At 38.5% G+C, this 19,114-nt stretch overlaps 1 protein-coding gene across 1 annotated transcript; it reads right to left on the reverse strand.

The window, feature by feature from the left end:
* Positions 1-2,859: 2,859 nt before the first annotated feature.
* LOC110897560 lies at positions 2,860-4,273 on the reverse strand. Its single transcript, XM_022144327.2, has one exon. The coding sequence runs from the start codon at positions 4,178-4,180 to the stop codon at positions 3,038-3,040; it is 1,143 nt and encodes a 380-aa protein (XP_022000019.1). The 5' UTR covers positions 4,181-4,273; the 3' UTR covers positions 2,860-3,037.
* Positions 4,274-19,114: the final 14,841 nt, after the last annotated feature.

The following is a 19,114-nucleotide window of genomic DNA, read 5'->3' on the forward strand; positions in this document are numbered from 1 at the left end:
AGAAAGCCAGGAGATAATTTCTATGGTGGTAACAAATCCCAGATGACTATCCTAGCAGGGTGATAGGGGGAGTCTGATGAAGGTTATAGCCAAAGAAAGATAGATCCAGGCAGTTTTTTTTGAAGAAGACCGAACTATATCCGAGAATGTCTTGTTGAAGACTCTCACTGAAGATTCCGTCAACATTCAAGGGGGAGTCTGTTGGTGCAGTTGTCTGTCGACTACATCTTCGTTCGAGTCTTAGAATAGGAATGTACGAAATATGAGAAATTGTTAGAATTGTATAGGTTTAGATGTTGGATCGCTCATTAGGTCCATTTAGTGTTTGGACCGCTCATTCGTCAATTGTATGAACCGCTCGAGTGAACAAACAAGTGGGCCGCTCGTACGACAAGACATGGACCGCTCGAGTGACAGTTTTCTTGGACCGCTTTTATGACTTGTCTGGACCGCTTATTGGGCCTGTCTAATAAGCGGTTCCCAAACACTATATATACCTCATCAGCGATCTGAGTTGGAACAGTGGTAACAGTTAGAGAAATCGTGCCGAAGCTTTGCCGGTGCGAGATTTGAGCTGTAAACGTTTGATATTAGTAAAACAAGTAGTTAAAGTGATTTGCCTGCTGTTTCTATCTTAGTTTCTTGTAATTCCGCACCTGAAACCAAGGAGAAAGCCTCTGAACGACTCGTTCGGGTCAGAATACGATCCTACATTTACCTTTTTTTTAAGTGTTTAGTTGTTTTTTTTAGATTTTTTAGGTTTTTGGGGGGGTAGGTTTTTGGGGGGTGGAGGGTGGGGGTTAGGTTTTTTGGTGAGGTATTTTTTTTTTTTTTTTTGCCAGGGGGGGTGGGGTTTAGGTTTTTGGGTGGTGGTGGGGTGGGGGTGGGTGGTTAGGTTTTTGGTGATGATGTAGTGGGTTTAGGTTTTAGGTTATTGGACACTTGTTACTCTATAAATCCTTCTTACACTTCTTACAACTAAGAACATGTGTTTTACTTATTTGATAAGTAAACGTAATCTCTTTCAAGATTCAGAAATTTCTAATAATATTAAGGGTGTCAGATTTATATTTATACAAGTATACAACTAATGTATAATACATTTCATTACTCTAATGGTATAAGTTTATGAGATACACGCTAAAGAGTAAACTGTCATTTTGGTCCCTGAGTTTTGGTCATTTTTGTCACTTTAGTCCAAAACTAAAACCTTTTGCATTTGGGTCATGTGGTTTCAGTTTTATTGCCATTTTGGTCCAAAAGTGAAGTCAGTTCATATTTGTCTTATAAAATCATGCTATTTTGTCCTTTTCCTTAGGGGCGAAATGGTCATTTTAAATAAAATTCGATCTTTAACTTATATAAAACCAAATCAACAGTCAACCCTCTGCTACTCCAACTTTCTTCCATCTTCGTCTCTTATCTCTCTGCAACACCCACTACAAACACCATCGACAACCACTACCCCTTACCACAACGTCCGCCACACACCTCCAGCTCCGCCACACACACCGTTCTTAGAAGTGTTTGGAGATCGGAGAGGTCGAAGATCCGCGCTGAGAGGTTGCGACATGACGACGTTTGATTAAGATCGGAGACGGAGAAGATGGTGGATCTGAGTGCCATAACCGTTTCAACGAACAGAGAATGACAGTTGTGGAGTGCTTAGATTTCGATGAGCCAGCAGTAAAATTTCAGATCCAAATACACCACCAAGAACATATTTTGAAAGGGATTCCTGGTGATGATGGTCGTTTGAAGGGGGTTCGTCACCGGCATAGGAATTCCATTTAAAGGGGATTTAGTTTAAAGGTTTAATCTTCTCTATTATATTGTGATTTATATGTTATTTATTGGTTGTGGTGTGACGATGGTGGATGGATGAGGGAGGAGGTAGTGATGGTGGAGATGGGAGGTTGTGATTGTGAACGTTAGTGGTGGTGAATAGCGATGACAGTGGTCGTGGGGAACGATGGTTGATGTGTGTGTGAGAGATAGAGAGAGAAAGAGAGAGTTGGGGGAGGTGGTTGTTGTGACTAGTGGTGGTGGCTGTAGTGATGGAGTGGTGTGGTGGTGGGGTGAGGTGAGTGGTGGCAGGTGTAGATCGAATTTTATTTTATTATTTTAATTAAAAATGATCATTTTACCCGTGAGTAAAAGAATAAAATAGTAGGATTTTATAAGACAAATATAACTTGATTTTACTTTTGGACCAAAATAGCAATAAAACTGAAAGCATATAAACCCAGATGTAAAATGTTGAATTTTAGAGTAAAATAGTAAAAGTGACAAAAACTCATGGACCAAATTGAAAGTTTACTCCAAGCAAAATATAGCTAAAAATGGCTCATTTGTAACTTTTTTAAAATTGTTTTCTATTGTGATTCCAAATGGAAAATTGTTAGATACGTTTGTATTTGTTATGTCATACCACGTGTTAATAATCTTAAAAAGAATAAATGGCTTGTGATATACGTTTCTTTATTTTAGAGTAAATTACGAATAATATCGGTATTGTAAAGGTTCTAACTAAAAGTATATGGTATAATACTCATTTTAAATTTAGCTACATTTCGGTACTTTTGACAATGTCATACTATACCAGTTAAAAACCTAACCATTAGCTCAAACGGTTCACCGTTTAATTGTTAGATCTCAAAAACTATCAACCAACAAAAGGAAGAAATAAGAATGCAGACTGCAAGTACTCTCTATTTTGTTTCTGTTTTCACAAGTTTCATTTTTTTAATCTATCAACCCATAATGAATCTAACACATACGCTCAATCAGTCAGTCCGATTTACAAAACACCAAATTCATAATTCACTAAGGATTTTCAAAAAGACATGTATAATGATAGGTACCAAAATCACAATTTACTAAAAATTTTCAAAAAGACATGCCAAATGCATAACAGGTTGCACATTAACAACCTTATTTTAACCACCTTAAACAATACAAAATTAATCAATCAAAACCACAATTTTGATTGATTTTAACTTAATCAAACATAACAAATACCAATCAAACCATTCTTCTATTCATCATTCACAATATCACCCTCCACAGCCTTCCCGCCAAAACTCGCTATCACTTCCTTATTATTGTTATTACTACTACCGCTCTTATCTCCTTTAACCTTAACGCCGTTAGTCACAAACTTAACGGCAGAAAACTCACTCTTCAAACCCTCCAAACTCTTCCTTAACGTCCCGTTTTCCGCTTGAATAATCTCCAACTGTTTCTTAACCCCCCAAAACGCATCCGCCACGTCAGCATCCAGCTGGCCAACTTTACCAACACTCCTAGAATCACCACGTGCCATATGTTCAATCCCGATCTTGTTAATTAACAATATCGGAAGCTTCTGGAACGAAATCACAGCCGTTGATTTGTCACTCTTCTTCATCAACACTGTCGCCGTATCCTCCGTCTCCGGCAGCCGGAGTCCCCACCGGAAATTCAACGTCGCCGTTTTTCGCAACGGAACTGCCGTGGTTGCCGACAGTTCAACGTCGGAACACACGGTTTTCAAAACTCCGGCCGCCGGAGAAGCGGAGATTGCCGAAAACTTCTTGCCGGAGTCAAACAAGTCAACGATCACCGGCGCATCTTCATCGGAAACCGGTCCGCCACCGCCGCTGCCGTTTCCGCCGTGGATCCTCTTTTTAAACACTGACGAGTGCGTTTTCTTCACGGAGAAGTCGCCGAATTGTGGTTTGAAATGCACGAAAAAGCTAGGGTTCTGACATCCTCCGATCATGTTAAATTCAGCGCTCATGTTAAAAGCGCTTGAAATCGGAGATCCGAAGCTTCCGATTCCGGTTTTGAACACGAGACTGAATGGATTCGAAGAATCGTTGGGACGATACGCGATTTTAACCGACGGACCTGATTCGAAGAACGTGCTGAGATTCAACGAGAGTTCGTTTGATTCTCCGGCGACGATGCCGGATTGGAACGGGAATCCGAGGATGTTGAGCGGTATTTTTGCTCGGAATAGAGGTTTTTGATCCTCTCTGAACTTCATTGAGGCTTTCATGGCGGATTTGTGTGTGTTTTGATGTAGGTTAGGGTTTGTACGGTGGTTGTTGTGGTGGTTTGTTAGGTTTCCGGCGAATATTATGGTGAATATAAAGATGGGGGAAACACTTAAAACAGGGGTTTTGTTAACTGGCATATATTAGGGTTTGTCAGTATTATAAATGTGTTAATTGTCTATAATGACCCTATTGTTTGTGTTATTTGGGGGAATGTTTGTTGCATGTTGGGGGTACGAGTGTAATTGTGGTTGTGGTGGCAACTCAAAATTTAAAATTTGAAAGTTTTAAATGTTTTGATTTGAAGTTTTGGTTGGTTTAAAATTGAATATTTGGTTAATGAAAGTCCAGATTTGGAATAGGGAGTTTGTACTCAAAATTCAAATCCCTTGAAAACCTCTTTTTTTTGGGGGGGTTTTAAAATTCAAATACCTCTTGTAAATTATTAATTTTTATTATTAAAATATATACACACTTTTGATTAATATTTGATGACAGTAGATTATGTCTGAGTTTGTCATTATTTGATGGGTTTATTCAAGAGTAAAATATATTCATAGTAGTTATTTATTTTTAACTAACCAATAACCATTTTGTAGAGGTTCGTATCACATATTTTCAGTGGCGGATCTAGGATTTGCGCCAAGCGGTAACGTTTTATAAATAAGCGGTAACGAAATCGAAAAATCGTCAAATTTTTCCAAAATTTACACTAATTTTACACTACCGCCGGAACGCCAAGTCGTAGCGGACGCCACCCCTTACACTAATGTACATCCGCCCCTGCATATTTTACATTTGCAAAGATTTGAATTCACGTTACTTTTGTCTGGAACGCACATAAGTTCATAAAATAAATAATATTTAGAGGTTGTAATCATTTAAGGAGAACTATTCATGAATATGGACATATTTTTTCTCTAAATTTTGTTCACCAAATCTTATTGTATTAATGGTACATAGTCATCAATTATCATCGGAGCTTGGTGAGTAACAATGGCAACCAACACACCATCGAGAAATTGAAAAGACCTTATAAGATCACAATGTGAAGCCCCTTATGAGCTCTAGGGCATGTATTCATTAATTTTTTTATTTAATATACAATCCAATCATTCATCTATGCTTTAAGAAAAAAAAAAAAGATACCTACATGACGCCTAGGAAACAACACTTTTTTTTTTTCATGTTTTATTCCACCAATTGTCTTATAGCATTCACAAGTCAGACTACACCTTTAGTTCAACGACTTATATGAAGAATTGTAGTTGGGCTCGATTAAATGTTTATCAATATTTGTAGGTTTTATACTTTTATATTTATCAAAGCAAGTGGGCTGCAATGCATCCAAATTAATTGGGCTGGACTTGAAGAAAGAATATTAATGTTCTGTTGGTCTTGGGACAGCGGCTAAAACCAACTAAAGAAAATAAATAGGCCTTAGATTGAGCTGTCAATAGCGAATGAAACAAAGTCGGTGAAATGTTTTAAATAGGGAATTATGGTCGAAGGTTAAGAGGCAGACAGGCAGTAGTTATTTTTTCGTGATCACAATCAGGACTGCGGTTTGGTTGTTTGGCTAACTTTGATGCATAATATTTGTTCTCGACACGAGTTATTATGAATCGTCATACTTGGGTTCGTAATATTTCGCTGGTATTGTTTGATTAATGTCTAAACTTAACTAATCAATCAATATAGGGTATGTCTATGTAACCATTCGAATATTTATATGATTATATCAAAGATTAAGTTAAGCGGTTGCAATGCAACTCTATTGAAAGATAGTTATGTTTAAGCATCTATATGTGTGTTAACTATAGGTCTGTGATTTTTATTTGTTTTGGTGTGATTGACTCGTTTTTTTTATTTGACAAACAGTTTATAGTACATCACCTAATCGTGCATAGCAAACCCTAGTTAGCATAGTTAATGCCCAAGGGGTTGGTATGTAAGTACATAGCTAGTGTCGGGGTGGGTTAGTCAATCAATAATAAACAACCTACAAGTAATTTAAAAAATATTTAATTTCACAATGAGACATTGATCAATCACACAAAGAGTGCACATGCTAGAGTTGGGTCGGTGGGTCAAGGTGGTGCAAGCACAACTAATAGTTTGAGTGTGTGATGTGTAAACGTGGTCATGTAAATATCGGTCAACATAGTGGCTTTCAAAATGCGATAGTTAAGGTGTTAGGTCGACTTGAAGTTCGAATCGAGGTGAACTTAAACAAGCTCGAGCCCAATCACACGAATGGGATCATCTATAAATACCATGCATCATTCAGTCGTTCAGAGTAGACGTTGAAGAACAAGTTTGCACGATCCGTTCCGATCCGATCTTGAGAGTAGAGTGTTAGATTGAGTCGAAACTTTTTCCGCTTGTCGTTGATTTGTAATAAAACAACGTTTATATACATACGCGTGCACGTTTACGGTTCGGTTTCTCGGACTCCGCACGATAAACCGAATTCACCGCAGAGCTAGTGATCGTTTCGATCCGATCCTGAACTCACGTAAGCAGAAAATCTTCATTTGGCGACCACAAATACTATGCTTCTCTCAAGATTGAAAGATTGAAAAAAATAGTAGCTGATCACGAAGCTGATAGAAAGTTGAAATATAAAAAGTTTGATGTTTTGTATACAGTTTTGGAAGATAGGTTTGGGATTAACCTTGAAGACGAGTTCAACCAGATTGAGATGAGAAAGGTTGAAGCTCAAAGAGCTAAAAGAGCAAGGAAAGCGGTTGTAGAAGCATCTAGTGCTAGTAAAGACAAAGATAAAGTGGATGCTATGCCGGAGATTATTCCAGTTGACATCAATCAATTTGTTCTTGTTGATCAACCAATTGAGGTGCCTTACAATGATGAAGAAAAGAGAAGGTTGGCTGAAATTGAAAAGAGAAAGAATAAGAACAAGAATGGCGATGAGAAAGATGATGAAGATGATGATCTTGATGCAGATCTTGATGATCCAGTAAACTATGGTGATGATTTGGATGATGACAATGCTGATGATAACGATGATTTGGGTGGTACGAGTCTGAGGATTGAAGGAAAGAAAGCTAATGATGATTTGAATGAATACTTAAATGAGAACCAGAATGAAGAACAAGATGATGCTACCAATCAGGGGAGCAGAGTTCTGGTACTCAACATGATGCAGATACTTTGGGAATCTTCATAGATGTTACCCCACTAACAACTATTCCCGAAAGTATATTACAAAAGACCATCTATTTGTGCCATGATGTAGAAGAATGGGAGTTTGTTCATAACTACACACGAGAAAAAATTGCACAAATGATGGGTGTAGATGAAGATTGTTCAACTTTGACTTCGAAGAAGAACTCAACAACATCGATATTTCTCAGCTTGAAGCATATGTGTTCAAAGATATTCCCGAGGCTAATGATTTCGATAAAGTTTCCATGGAGGATGATTCTGACGAAGATGAAAGTTTCAAATATTCTGATGAAGGGTCAGAGGACTTCCCAACTTTCCATGAAATGTTCGATGATAGTACAGAAAAGTTGTTGAAAAGAAAAGTTGAAGAACGAGACAAAGAAGGTGTTCCTCCGAAGTTGGGCAGAGAAGAATTATTAGAAGCTCGGAAACACTGGTTCAAGCTGTTACCAAAAGAAAGAAAGTTCAGGACACCACTAGCATTCTTCACAAGACATCCAGATGCATCACCAGGAGATATTCTAAGTTGGGGGTGGATACCAGAACTAAGTGTGTTTGGAATCAAAAGAGAATTTGGAGTGCAATATATCAGACATCTCGTTGACATTAAAACTTTGCCATGGTGGGATGTGCAGGAGTTATGCCAAACAAAATGCATTAATCATTTTATGAGATGGGGTGAACAAAGGTTGTGGCAAATTATTCGATATGAGGCAAGACATAATTTTCTGAACTGGAAGCCACATTACCCGAAGAAGATTACAAAGATTGATCCAATTAGCAAAGAGAAAGACGTGACCTTGCATATCAAATGACCACGAGCAATGAGAAACATGCCAATTATGAAACTGGAGCAAGACTTTCACGAAGAATTTAAAGGGTGGTATTTAAATCCTAAAGCGGTAGAAACGGTTATTTCATTGAGGTCTAAAGAAGATGGTATTTGGAGGGGTATTCGAATATTAAATCCCATGTGGTTGGTAAATCTGTTGAAGAAGGATATTGAATGCTTGTACTTTACGAAGATATGGTACAATGTGCCTGAGATGACGTAAGCGATGCAATATCAGAGTGTGATCGCAACGTGTTATGCTCATGAAATACACTCTGGTAGAATGTGGGAGACAAAGTGGAGAGATCTTGAAAGGAAGGAGTTTATGAAAGAAGTAAGAAGAAAAGAAAGGATTGAGGCTACAATGAAGAAAGCAGCTCTCATAGGACGTCTAAAAATGATGAACAAGCCTATTCCTACCGACCAGACTCCAATTCCTAGTGAAAAAAGAAGGAAGAAGCCATACAAGAATTTCTTTGTCCAAAGGTATGGGAAAAGAAAGTATAGTTCTTGAAGAATGAAGACCGATCGTGACTGCGGCTACATCCAAGTAGGAGTTTGTTGATGTATAATATCTGCAGCCTACGTCATTGTATCGAGTCATTAATGTAATAGGTTTAAATGTTAGAAAATTTGGTTTTTTAATGTAAAGCTTCCTTCGCACGGATGAGTCATCCGTACGAAGGAACAAATGTCACTTCGCACGAATGTGTGATGTCATTCGTACGAAGGAGCTAAGGTCTCATCCGCGCGGAACAAACTGCCTATATATAGGAGTGTGGGTGAGAGCTGAGCATGAGTTTGTGCTTTCAGATGGCGAAGCGTTGTCGAACGGTTATCAGACATTGTACACGTTTATTACATCAATGAAACAGTGAACTTAGAGAATTCTTGTGTTTATCAACTAGTCAAACAGATTCCGCACATTATGATTAGCTTACATTGAGTTGGCCTGAGTGTAATCGACGACAAAACGGTTCTCACAGTTTTAAAATGATGGCGGTGGTGTTGGTTGATGACGTGGGTGGCAGAAAAGTGGCTGGTGGTGGTGGAAATGTTGGGGTGGTGATGGTGGTGGGGCAGATGGGGTGGGTGGTGACAGTGTAGGCAGGTGGTGGCGATAATAGAAGGTTGTGATGGGGTGGGCGGTGAGAGGTGAGAGGTGGTGGTTAGGTGGTGGATGAAAATAGCAAGAATTGACAAAAGTTAGGGATTGAAATGACAAAAAAAAACTATTTTAACTAAAATGACAGAAAAAAACTATTTAGACTAAAGTAGCATTTTGGGTCAAACCTCAGGGACTAAAATGACAATTTACTCACGCTGAGCTAGGCTGGGCTGACAAAATAGACTTTGCTTTGCCACATATTCCATTTAAAGCATTGATTCACTTCAAATATTTTGACACGCAGTATTAATAAATAAAAAAATTACAATTTTGTTCAAATTTAACAAATGGACTAAAAAATATTAAAGGGCTTTTATGCGAAAAAAATAATGTTAGTTTTTTACGTGCAATTTTTTTAAAGGATTTCTATGAGAACTAAAATACATAAAGTATTATGTTTTTATTACGTGCAATTTTTAAGGGATTTCTATGAGAATTAAAATACATAAAGTAGTAGGTTATAACCCCGTGTATTATACTAAATAATAAAACAATATTGTTTTGGTCAAAAATCACACAAGGATAATGTAACCAAATCTGATTTTTGTGAGGTTAGATGCTTGGTTAATTGAACAAATGTATGAACAATGAATAAATGAAATGAATGATGAACACAAGGATTTATACGAGGAAAAAACCCTTGATCAATGAATGATCTCCGACATAAAAAACCTCGGGTGATGGAAACTACTGATCACTAACTATATTGAGCAAATAAAGTTTACAACTTCGGATGATAACAAGCTTGGTACAATGATTGCTAGAGTGTTAGTGTGTGAAATCGCCAAGAGATTGCAGAGAGTTCGAGAGTTGTGTGTATGTGTAACTAAATTGTTAAATAAAGCTTGTTATCCCCATTAAAATTAGAAAATATCTAAGCAACAAACTATCCGAATTTGGTGCTAGTTCCCCCACGATCACCACAATGGTCATGGAGCCATTGCACGTGCATAAATGTCAAGCATATTCCCCTGGAATCTCCGTATGACCAAGTCTCATTCGAATACACCTGCAAAACAAGTTTAAAAACAATGGAAACAATTGTTAGTTTAGAATAATAATGAGGATCCTAGATCCTTAACCTTCTTGTATCATCTCCTGAGGATCCTCGATCCATACTAAACTAAGGATCCATGATCCAGGCTACACTTGAGGATCCGTGATCCACATGCTATAAAATTCTATCCCTAACAATTGCCCCCAAACATGACTAGTGGATATCCGATTAGATAGTCATGTTTCAACAAATTTCGGACTAGCCGTTGCAAGTGGATATAGCCGTTACAGTGCTGATGTCAGCAATAGTCATCTCCTGCAACAATAATCATTATAAATAGGTTAGAGATAAGGATTGAAATCTGCATTTATATTCGAGATCCTCCCCTTTAAATCCTCATTCGAAGATTATCACAGGTATCTCCTTCTTCCTTCTCTATAATTTTCTGCTATCTGATCCTCTGTTCTTCGAATATCCATGGCGAAAATGAGTACCCGTTCTTCTCCCGCCAAGAATCCTGATCATAATTGTTAGGGATGGATTTCCAGAACCTAAGGATCACGGATCCTCAAATGCAGCCAGGATCACGGATCTTCAATTCTGTTTGAATTAAGGATCCTCAGAAGACGTTGCAGAATTAAGGATCCAGGATCCTCATTATTATCCTTACACTAACGGTTGTTTCCACTATGTTTAAGCTTGTTTTGCAGGAGTATACGCATTGGACCTAGTCTTACCGATATTCTTGGGGAATATGCTCTCAATATTCTGCACGTGCATAGCTTAATGACCGTTATGGAAGTCGTGGGTAGCTAGCACCATTTGCGGATTGTTAGTTATTTAGATTATTTCTATTTTTAAAGGGGATAACAAGCTTGAGTTAGAAATTATTAGCAAAAACACACACTCAAAACAACTCTCAATAGTTCATTGGCGATTTCATACACATTGCACACTAATGATCCTTGTAACAAGCTTGTTATCATCCCGAGTTTTAAAGATCATTTGTTTAATTGTAGTTGGTGATCGGTAGTTTCCATTACCCGAGGTTTTTTATGCCGGAGATCATCTCTTGATCAAGGGCTTTTTCCTCGTACAAATCCTTGTGTCACTTGTCCATTTTATTTGCAAGTTGTTCATACATTTATTCATTGATTCAAGCATCATACCTCACAACAAAAGATTTGGTTGTATTATCCTAGCTTGATTTTTGACCAAAACAGTTTGGCGCCCACCGTGGGGCAATTAGTGCTTCATTCCTAAGAAATTTTTGTCATTGTGTTCATTAGCTCCTAGCAGATGGCTTCTTCAGCAAAGAGTACTTCAAGTTCGTTGCTGGCAGTCACTTCTTCACAGGGCATTCCACCTTTGCCTCCACCACCTTTTGGATCCCAGAAGAATGCTGAAAATGCTGCGAAGAAACAAAGCCCCATTTTTCCAAAACCACCATCTTCTACTGTTTCTTCTAATCCTACTAACAGTGATCTTTTTACTTTGATTTTGCAGATGAGGGATCACATACAAGAGCAGGATAAAACCAATGAAAGGATCCTCAAGGAGATTGGTGACATCAAGAAACAGAAGAGATCAGTGGAGGATCACTCTCCTCTGATACCAAGGTCGCTGAATTTTGACACTCCGGTCATAACTTCCCAGCATTCGGATGTCCAATACCAGGGTGGATCAACAGGAATGCGTTCTGGATCATCGGCAATGACTCAGGCTCTAGGATCCTATTTTCAACCTTCAGGATCCTCTTTTCAGTGTCAAGGATCCTTCTTCCAGCATCAGGGATCCTTCACCAGTTCAGGAGGGTACATGGGGACGTAGCCAGTTCAAGGATCCTCTTCTCAGGTTCAAGGATCCTCTCAGGTTCAAGGATCCTCCTTTCAGCCTCAAGGATCCTCGTATCAGGTTTTCGGATCCATGGATTATCCTCCAAGACCCCCATCTACAGCACATCAAGGATCCAACATCTTTCAGGATCAAGGATTCTTAAGGATTGTACAACCTGGAAGTTCAGATGTTCATCTAGGGGACTTCATACCAATGCAGACCATTGCTTCTTCTGGTCCCTCAACTGTACCAGAATCCCGTCAATATGGATTCTCATCTGGAATTCCAAACTTGAATCCTTCGGGAGGTAACACTTTGAATAAATCTTATACTACTAACCATGGCTTTATGCAGGATACAGGTATCAACCAGGCTATGGCTAGGGAATTACAGAACTTGAAGGATATGATATCCAACGTGCCAGGAGTGGTTAAACCCATTCCTGAAATCCCAGATGGAAGCCACAAAATATCTCGTTTTGCACCACCTCTTTGTGATGCAGAAATCCCAAAAAGGTTCCAGATACCAACCATGAAGCTACATGATGGTTCGACAGATCCAGAAGAGCATGTGGCTCAATACAGAGAAAGGATAGAGATCAATCCAATTCCTGAGAGGTTAAAAGAAGCATGTCTATGCAAGGGTTTCGGATCCACACTCACAGGATCAGCTCTTAAATGGCTGCTAAGTCTTCCCCCTTACTCTATTACTTCATTTACTAATCTAGTTAATCTGTTTAATAGTCAATTCTCATGCAGTAGAAAATTTGAACGATTAACTAGTGATCTATATAGGGTGACACAAGGTCAAAATGAATCACTTAGAGATTATATCACTAAGTTTAGTAAAGAATCCTTGGATATTCCTAATTTGGATATTGCTACGGCTGTAGAAGCCTTCAAAATGGGTTTACTTAGGGATTCATTGTTCTATGATGATCTTGTCATGACCCCTTGCAGGAATCTTGATGAAGTGAGAACCAGGGCCCTTAGATTCATCCGATTAGAGGATGATAAAAGGATCCAAGAAGGCTGGTAGGATCCTCGAAGCAGGAAAAGCAAGGATCTTACTTCAGGAACAACAAGTCTAATTCTTACAACAAGTCTGATAACCAGAATGTGCATGCAGTAGAACAGGAAGAGGATGATGAGGATTATCCTCCAATTTCTAAATATGGTTTTTCTGTTGATAACAATGAACTAATCCTTGCAATGCAGAACCTAGGTGAAAAAGCAAGATGGCCCAGAAAAAGTGATAAGCCAGCTGCAACAAAAGACAAATCCAAATGGTGTGCATATCATGAAGATTTTGGTCATCTCACTGAAGAATGTATTGCATTGAGAAAAGAGATTGGTTACTTATTGAGCAAAGGGCACTTGAAGGAACTGTTGGGAAGAAAAAAGTCAAGGATCCATGATCCTGAAAAAGTTCCAGAAAGAGCTCCTGCTCCTCCTGCTGATGCACAAATTATCAACTTCATATCTGGAGGATCAGATATATGTGGCACTTCTTTTTCAGCAGCTAAGAGGCATGCAAAAGAGACCAAGATGGATAATGGGGATAGACCCATTCGAACCTCTATAGTTACACAGGAAAAAGTTATAACTTTTGATGAGGATGATCAAGTTGATGTCCAGGATCCTCATCAATATGGTCTTGTTATTACCCTATTTATATCTAACCATTTTGTTCGCAGGATTTTGATAAATGACGGAAGCTCTGTAAACATCATTCAGCTTGATGTCCTCAAGAAGATGAACATCCCTGAATCGGACATTGTGCCAAGATCCTCAGTTCTTGTGGGATTCAGTGGAGAAACCAAGAACACATTGGGGGACATTAAACTTCCCATCTACATAGAGGGTCTTCATTCTTATCAAAAATTTTGTGTTATAGATTGCTTATCCTGTTGCAATGTTATCATTGGCAGGCCATGGATACATGACATGAAGGCAGTCCCATCAACCTATCATCAATGTGTAAAGCTTCCTAGTCCATGGGGAGTGGTGAGGATTGAGAGTGATCAACAAGAAGCGAAGAACTGCTACACCTCATCAATGAAGCCTGCCTCAAGACCAAGGGAGCAATAGCAATTAAAGCATCCTCCAAGAGATGTCTTAGAGGAAAGGGAACAGGATGTGAAAGATATCCTTATGGATCTTCAGGATCCTGAATCCAAGATTTTCATAGGATCAGGGATCCTCAACAACATTGAACAGGATCTAATATCCTTCCTAAGGAAAAGAAAGACTACCTTTGCCTGGAAGCATGAAGACATGACAGGTATCTCTAAAGATATAATTACTCATAAACTTGGCATTGACAGGTCATTCAAACCAATACATCAAAAAAGGAGGAAGTTTGCACCTGAGAGAAATGCCATTATCCAGGAGGAGGTCGATAAACTGCTCAGAGCAGGTATGATCAGAGAGGTTAAGTATCCAAGGTGGTTAGCCAATGTGGTTGTTGTTCAAAAGAAAAATGGAAAGTGGAGGGTATGTGTCAATTTTACTGATTTAAACAAGGCATGTCCCAGGGATCCTTTCCCATTACCCCACATTGACTCCATGGTGGATGCTACCGCGGGTCATGAGTTGTTGACTTTTATGGATGCTTCATCTGGATTTCAACAAATTCAGATGGGGCCATCTGATCAAGAGGATACAGCCTTTATGACCCCAACTGGTATATATTGTTATATTGCTATGCCATTTGGACTAAGAAATGCAGGTGCTACTTATCAAAGGCTAGTCAATATGATGTTTATGGAACAAATTGGACACACTATGGAAGTCTATATAGATGACATGGTGGTTAAGTCCAAGAAAGCTGAGGATCACCTTAGAGACTTGGAGGAAGCATTCAATATCCTTGATAAATTTAATATGAAACTAAATCCTTCCAAGTGTCACTTTGGTGTTAAAGCAGGTAAATTCCAAGGCTATATGGTAACAAAAAGAGGCATTGAGGCAAGTCTAGAGCAAATCAAGGCAATTTTGAATATCAAATCTCCTGCCAATGCCAAGGATGTGCAAAGGTTGACAGAGAGGATTGCAACCTTGAATAGGTTCATATCAAAATCATCAGAAAAGTGCAAGGAATTCTATGACATTTTGAGAAAGAACAAGAAATTCGAGTGGACTGAAAGGCATGAAAATGCTCTCAAAGCCCTTAAGGATTACCTATTGTAACACCTCGAAAATTTGCGTCCTATAATGTATTGACACATGTCATAAGCTTGGACGTGTTAATGAATACTATAGAGGGACTAAAGTTGACAAACATAGAAAGTATGTGAATTCAAGGGTTCAAAATGTCCACAATGGATAAATATGCCCTACAATATCCCTACATGATGTTTATACCCTTAAACGAATAATTCATGGATCATACGAAGCTCATTGTGAAAGAAAGTGAGAAATTACAAACTACAGGGGTTAAATGTGTCAACATGTTTAAGTTGTACCTATGGGTGACCTTTTAGCAAACCCAAAGCTTTTTAAAGGTAAATTATGCTCACTAGAATAAGTGATTAAAATTTCACAAAGTTTTGATAAAGAATGAGGAAGTTATGACAATATTCGTATTCTAGGGGTTAAAAGCGTCAACGTTGAAATTTATGACTTTTTCGGGTAAACATAAAGTGACCAAGGACTTAAAAAAGTAGGTTTAAGTCTTGGAGCCCTTATAAGTAAATGTAAAGGGGTCATAGTGCAAGAAACAAAGTTAAACTAACCTTTCGAGGAGCCAAGAGCCAACATGCAATAAATGAAAGATTTGGAATCAGATCTGAGGGCTCACGCGGCCCGCATAAACATTTTGAGGGCCTTACACAGGCCGCTTGACGCGCCCAGATGCAGAAACTTGTTTTTGTTGCCTGTTCAGCCCATGTAAACGTCATATGCGCCCTTTAACCCTTCCAAGAGCTGCCTAAATGACTCCTAGAACCTTAGGGACATGTGTTGATGATCAAGAACCATTGGTAGTGTTGTGTGTCAACAATCCATGGTGATTAAATCACTATATAAAGGCCTTTGGTTGCAACTTTGATCATTCATCCATTCCTTCTTCATCTGATCATTTTTGGAGCTCAAGACCTTCTTCTAAGCTTCCCTAGTCGTGCATAGGACCTTTGTAAGTATGCTTGACCTTTCCTTATTGAGTTTTCGCTTAGTTTTAGCTTAGAAGTTAAACCGTCGTAATTAACGGTTGACTTAGCGATAAATCATTATTGGTCCAGTGATTTGTTGGATCAAAGGTGGTTATAAGTTGGTAACCATGTGGGCCTTAAACCCTTAAGAGGGCACCCCCTGATCCCCATTCTAACTAGGTCAAATGTCGGGTCAAAGTTGTTTATAAAAGGTCAACAGAATGCTAAATTGTGATTTTATGCATAATCAGTAATGTAGAAGGCGTATAACCTATTTTGTCACTCATATAACTTGGTAATGAGTTTAAGAACTGATCTAAGCTTGTTGATCCGACAATTTGCTATTTTGACCCGGTTCGGAACCGAAAGTCGCAAAGCTTTGACTTTTGCTTTGACTTCAGTTCTGAACCGTTTTAGTATGATTTAGATATGCCTTAGGACTCTCTTGGGACCAGGTTACATGATGGTATAACCCTCTGTGGCTGGTTCGTTGTTTGTCCGAGTCGTTTGTACATTTCCGTTAAATGCTCAATGATGACCATAATGCCCTTTTTACTTTAAAACGATAATTTTGGACATGTGAAAGGACAATAACCTTAGTTACTGATTTCTAAGCATGTCTCTAAAATTTCATGTCAATCCGAGGTCTAGAATAGGAGTTATGCTAAATAGCGCAATTACGGAAACTTTGGTAATTAAATGGCGCAATTAGCATAAAGCCTATCTAAACCCAAATTTCGAGACCAAACCTTTTATACACTGATGTAGAATAATATTTTGGGATTTTTAAAGATTTTTAATTATTTTTAACCTGCTCATAACCTACGGTTATGGCATCGATTCGGTAAGTACCGAATATACCCTTTTCGGACATAACTAGAGTTCTACATGGTATTTTGACCCGATTCCAGTTGCTACTGATTTTAAATAATAAATAAAGTATTTTGGACTTTATAAACTGTTCGGAAAACTCATATTTCCTGTAGAACTCGGAAATCTCTTTTATAATCTTTAAAAAGACCGAAATACCCCTTCGGGGCGTATTTTGGATTTAAACTCATTACGGGCATTATGGAAGGTATCCTACTGATACCACAACCTCTTTAGAGTATATTAACTTAGGAAACCTGTATAGGACTCTTACGGTTACCCGATACGCCTCCTGCGCGTTCGGTTCAGTTTATGTAACTAGTTTGCATAAATTAGCCGAAATGGGTCAAACCTTATCATTTTTATCTCAAAATTCGGAATGTGTTTAGTTTACCCATATTATACAAGTCTCCAAACTTGTCGGGTCTAAATCACATTCCAATCCGGTCTTCGCTTAATCATGCGTTTTGAACCGTAAACCTTTCCTTAAAACTAACCGGTCTAAGTTACGACTTAAATAAGACCCGTTAGGAATCTAATAGGTTAATAAAACCCTCGTTCCAGATTGAGAGCCCCAGTAGAAGTACTTGCGCTTGCTGATTAGAATATACGGCTGAGTATAAATTGCTTTTGCTAGCTCAGGTAAATACTTTTAACTTATTTTCCTTATACGGGCTTGGGATATGGTATTATAATAATACCGCTTGGTCGGGTATTGAATGTTTAGTCGGATTGTGATTAAATTATTGAGGTAACCCGCTTTAATCTGTATTGTTTGAAATAAAAGCCTTTAGGGGTTAATGACCATGTCCCAGATATCCCTGACATCATTGTATTATAAAATGGCCACGCCTTATGCACGAGGTATAGGCATACCCCTGACAGTGCATAAGGGAAACGGTATCTCACTCTCTTGTGGGCCTATACTTGTGGCGTGTCTGTTAATCTTGACTCAATTTCTACATCGGGCCCTGAACGTACAACGAACATGTAAATCTGTATACAAGATTATATAGATAATTGTCCCAAGTTATAAAAGATATGTTGTGCCTTGTGCATTCAAATCAATTTTATTAAACCTTTTCAAATGAGTCGGTTAATTGTATTTACCAGTGTAAACTGACATATTTTCCAAAAAGGGTTAAGTGACAGGTACTGAACGTAATTAGCTGGAAGCTCAGGGCGTTAATAAGGAATCTTGCAAGTTCTAGATGCCTAAAGTCTGTTGAACAGCTTTCTTTTTTTTGATCCGCCTGTGGATTCTTTACCTTCCGTTGTAATGCTTGACATTACTTTATATTCGAAATGTAATATATTTATCTTTTGCTTCCGCTGTGCATTTATATATTGTGTTGTTTGACTATGATGACATCAATTACGTTACGATACTCCCCACCGGGCCCACCGGTGATACGTGAAAATTCGGGGTGTGACACCTATCGTCAGCTCCTGCCTTGATGAAACCTGAAAAAGGGGATATATTATCCTTATATTTGGCAGTCTCTTCCAAAGCAGTAAGTGCAGTCCTTGTTAAGGATCACGAAGGTACACAATATCATGTCTATTATGTAAGTAAGAGTTTGCTTGATGCTGAATCCAGGTATTCACATTTAGAAAAACTAATCCTTGCTTTGATTATGGCATCTACTAAATTAAGACATTATTTTGAATCTCATGCCATTATTGTTAAGACTAATTTTCCAATTAAGAATGTTCTTAGGAAACCTGAAATGTCAGGAAGGATGGCTAAATGGGCAGTGAAGCTCAGTGCTTATGATATAAGATATGAGCCTAGAACTGCCATTAAATCACAAGCCTTAGCTGACTTTGTGGCAGATTTCAGTAGTGACTTGCAAAGGGAAGCTGAGTTAGAAGTCCAACAGCTTGAAGAAACTAAGGATCCTTGGATACTCTTCACTGATGGAGCCTCTAATGTCAAAGGAACTGGACTTGGAATACTACTAAAATCGCCACAGGGGGACATAATACCCCACTCCATAGCTTGTGAGTTTCAAACTACTAATAATGAGGC

The sequence above is a fragment of the Helianthus annuus genome, unplaced genomic scaffold (assembly GCF_002127325.2).
Source record: "Helianthus annuus cultivar XRQ/B unplaced genomic scaffold, HanXRQr2.0-SUNRISE HanXRQChr00c083, whole genome shotgun sequence".
Classification (NCBI taxonomy): domain Eukaryota; kingdom Viridiplantae; phylum Streptophyta; class Magnoliopsida; order Asterales; family Asteraceae; genus Helianthus; species Helianthus annuus.

Coding starts and splice junctions, on each gene's coding strand:
- LOC110897560 (XM_022144327.2), bottom strand. CDS start 4,180: ATGCCAGTTAACAAAACCCCTGTTTTAAGTGTTTCCCCCATCTTTATA.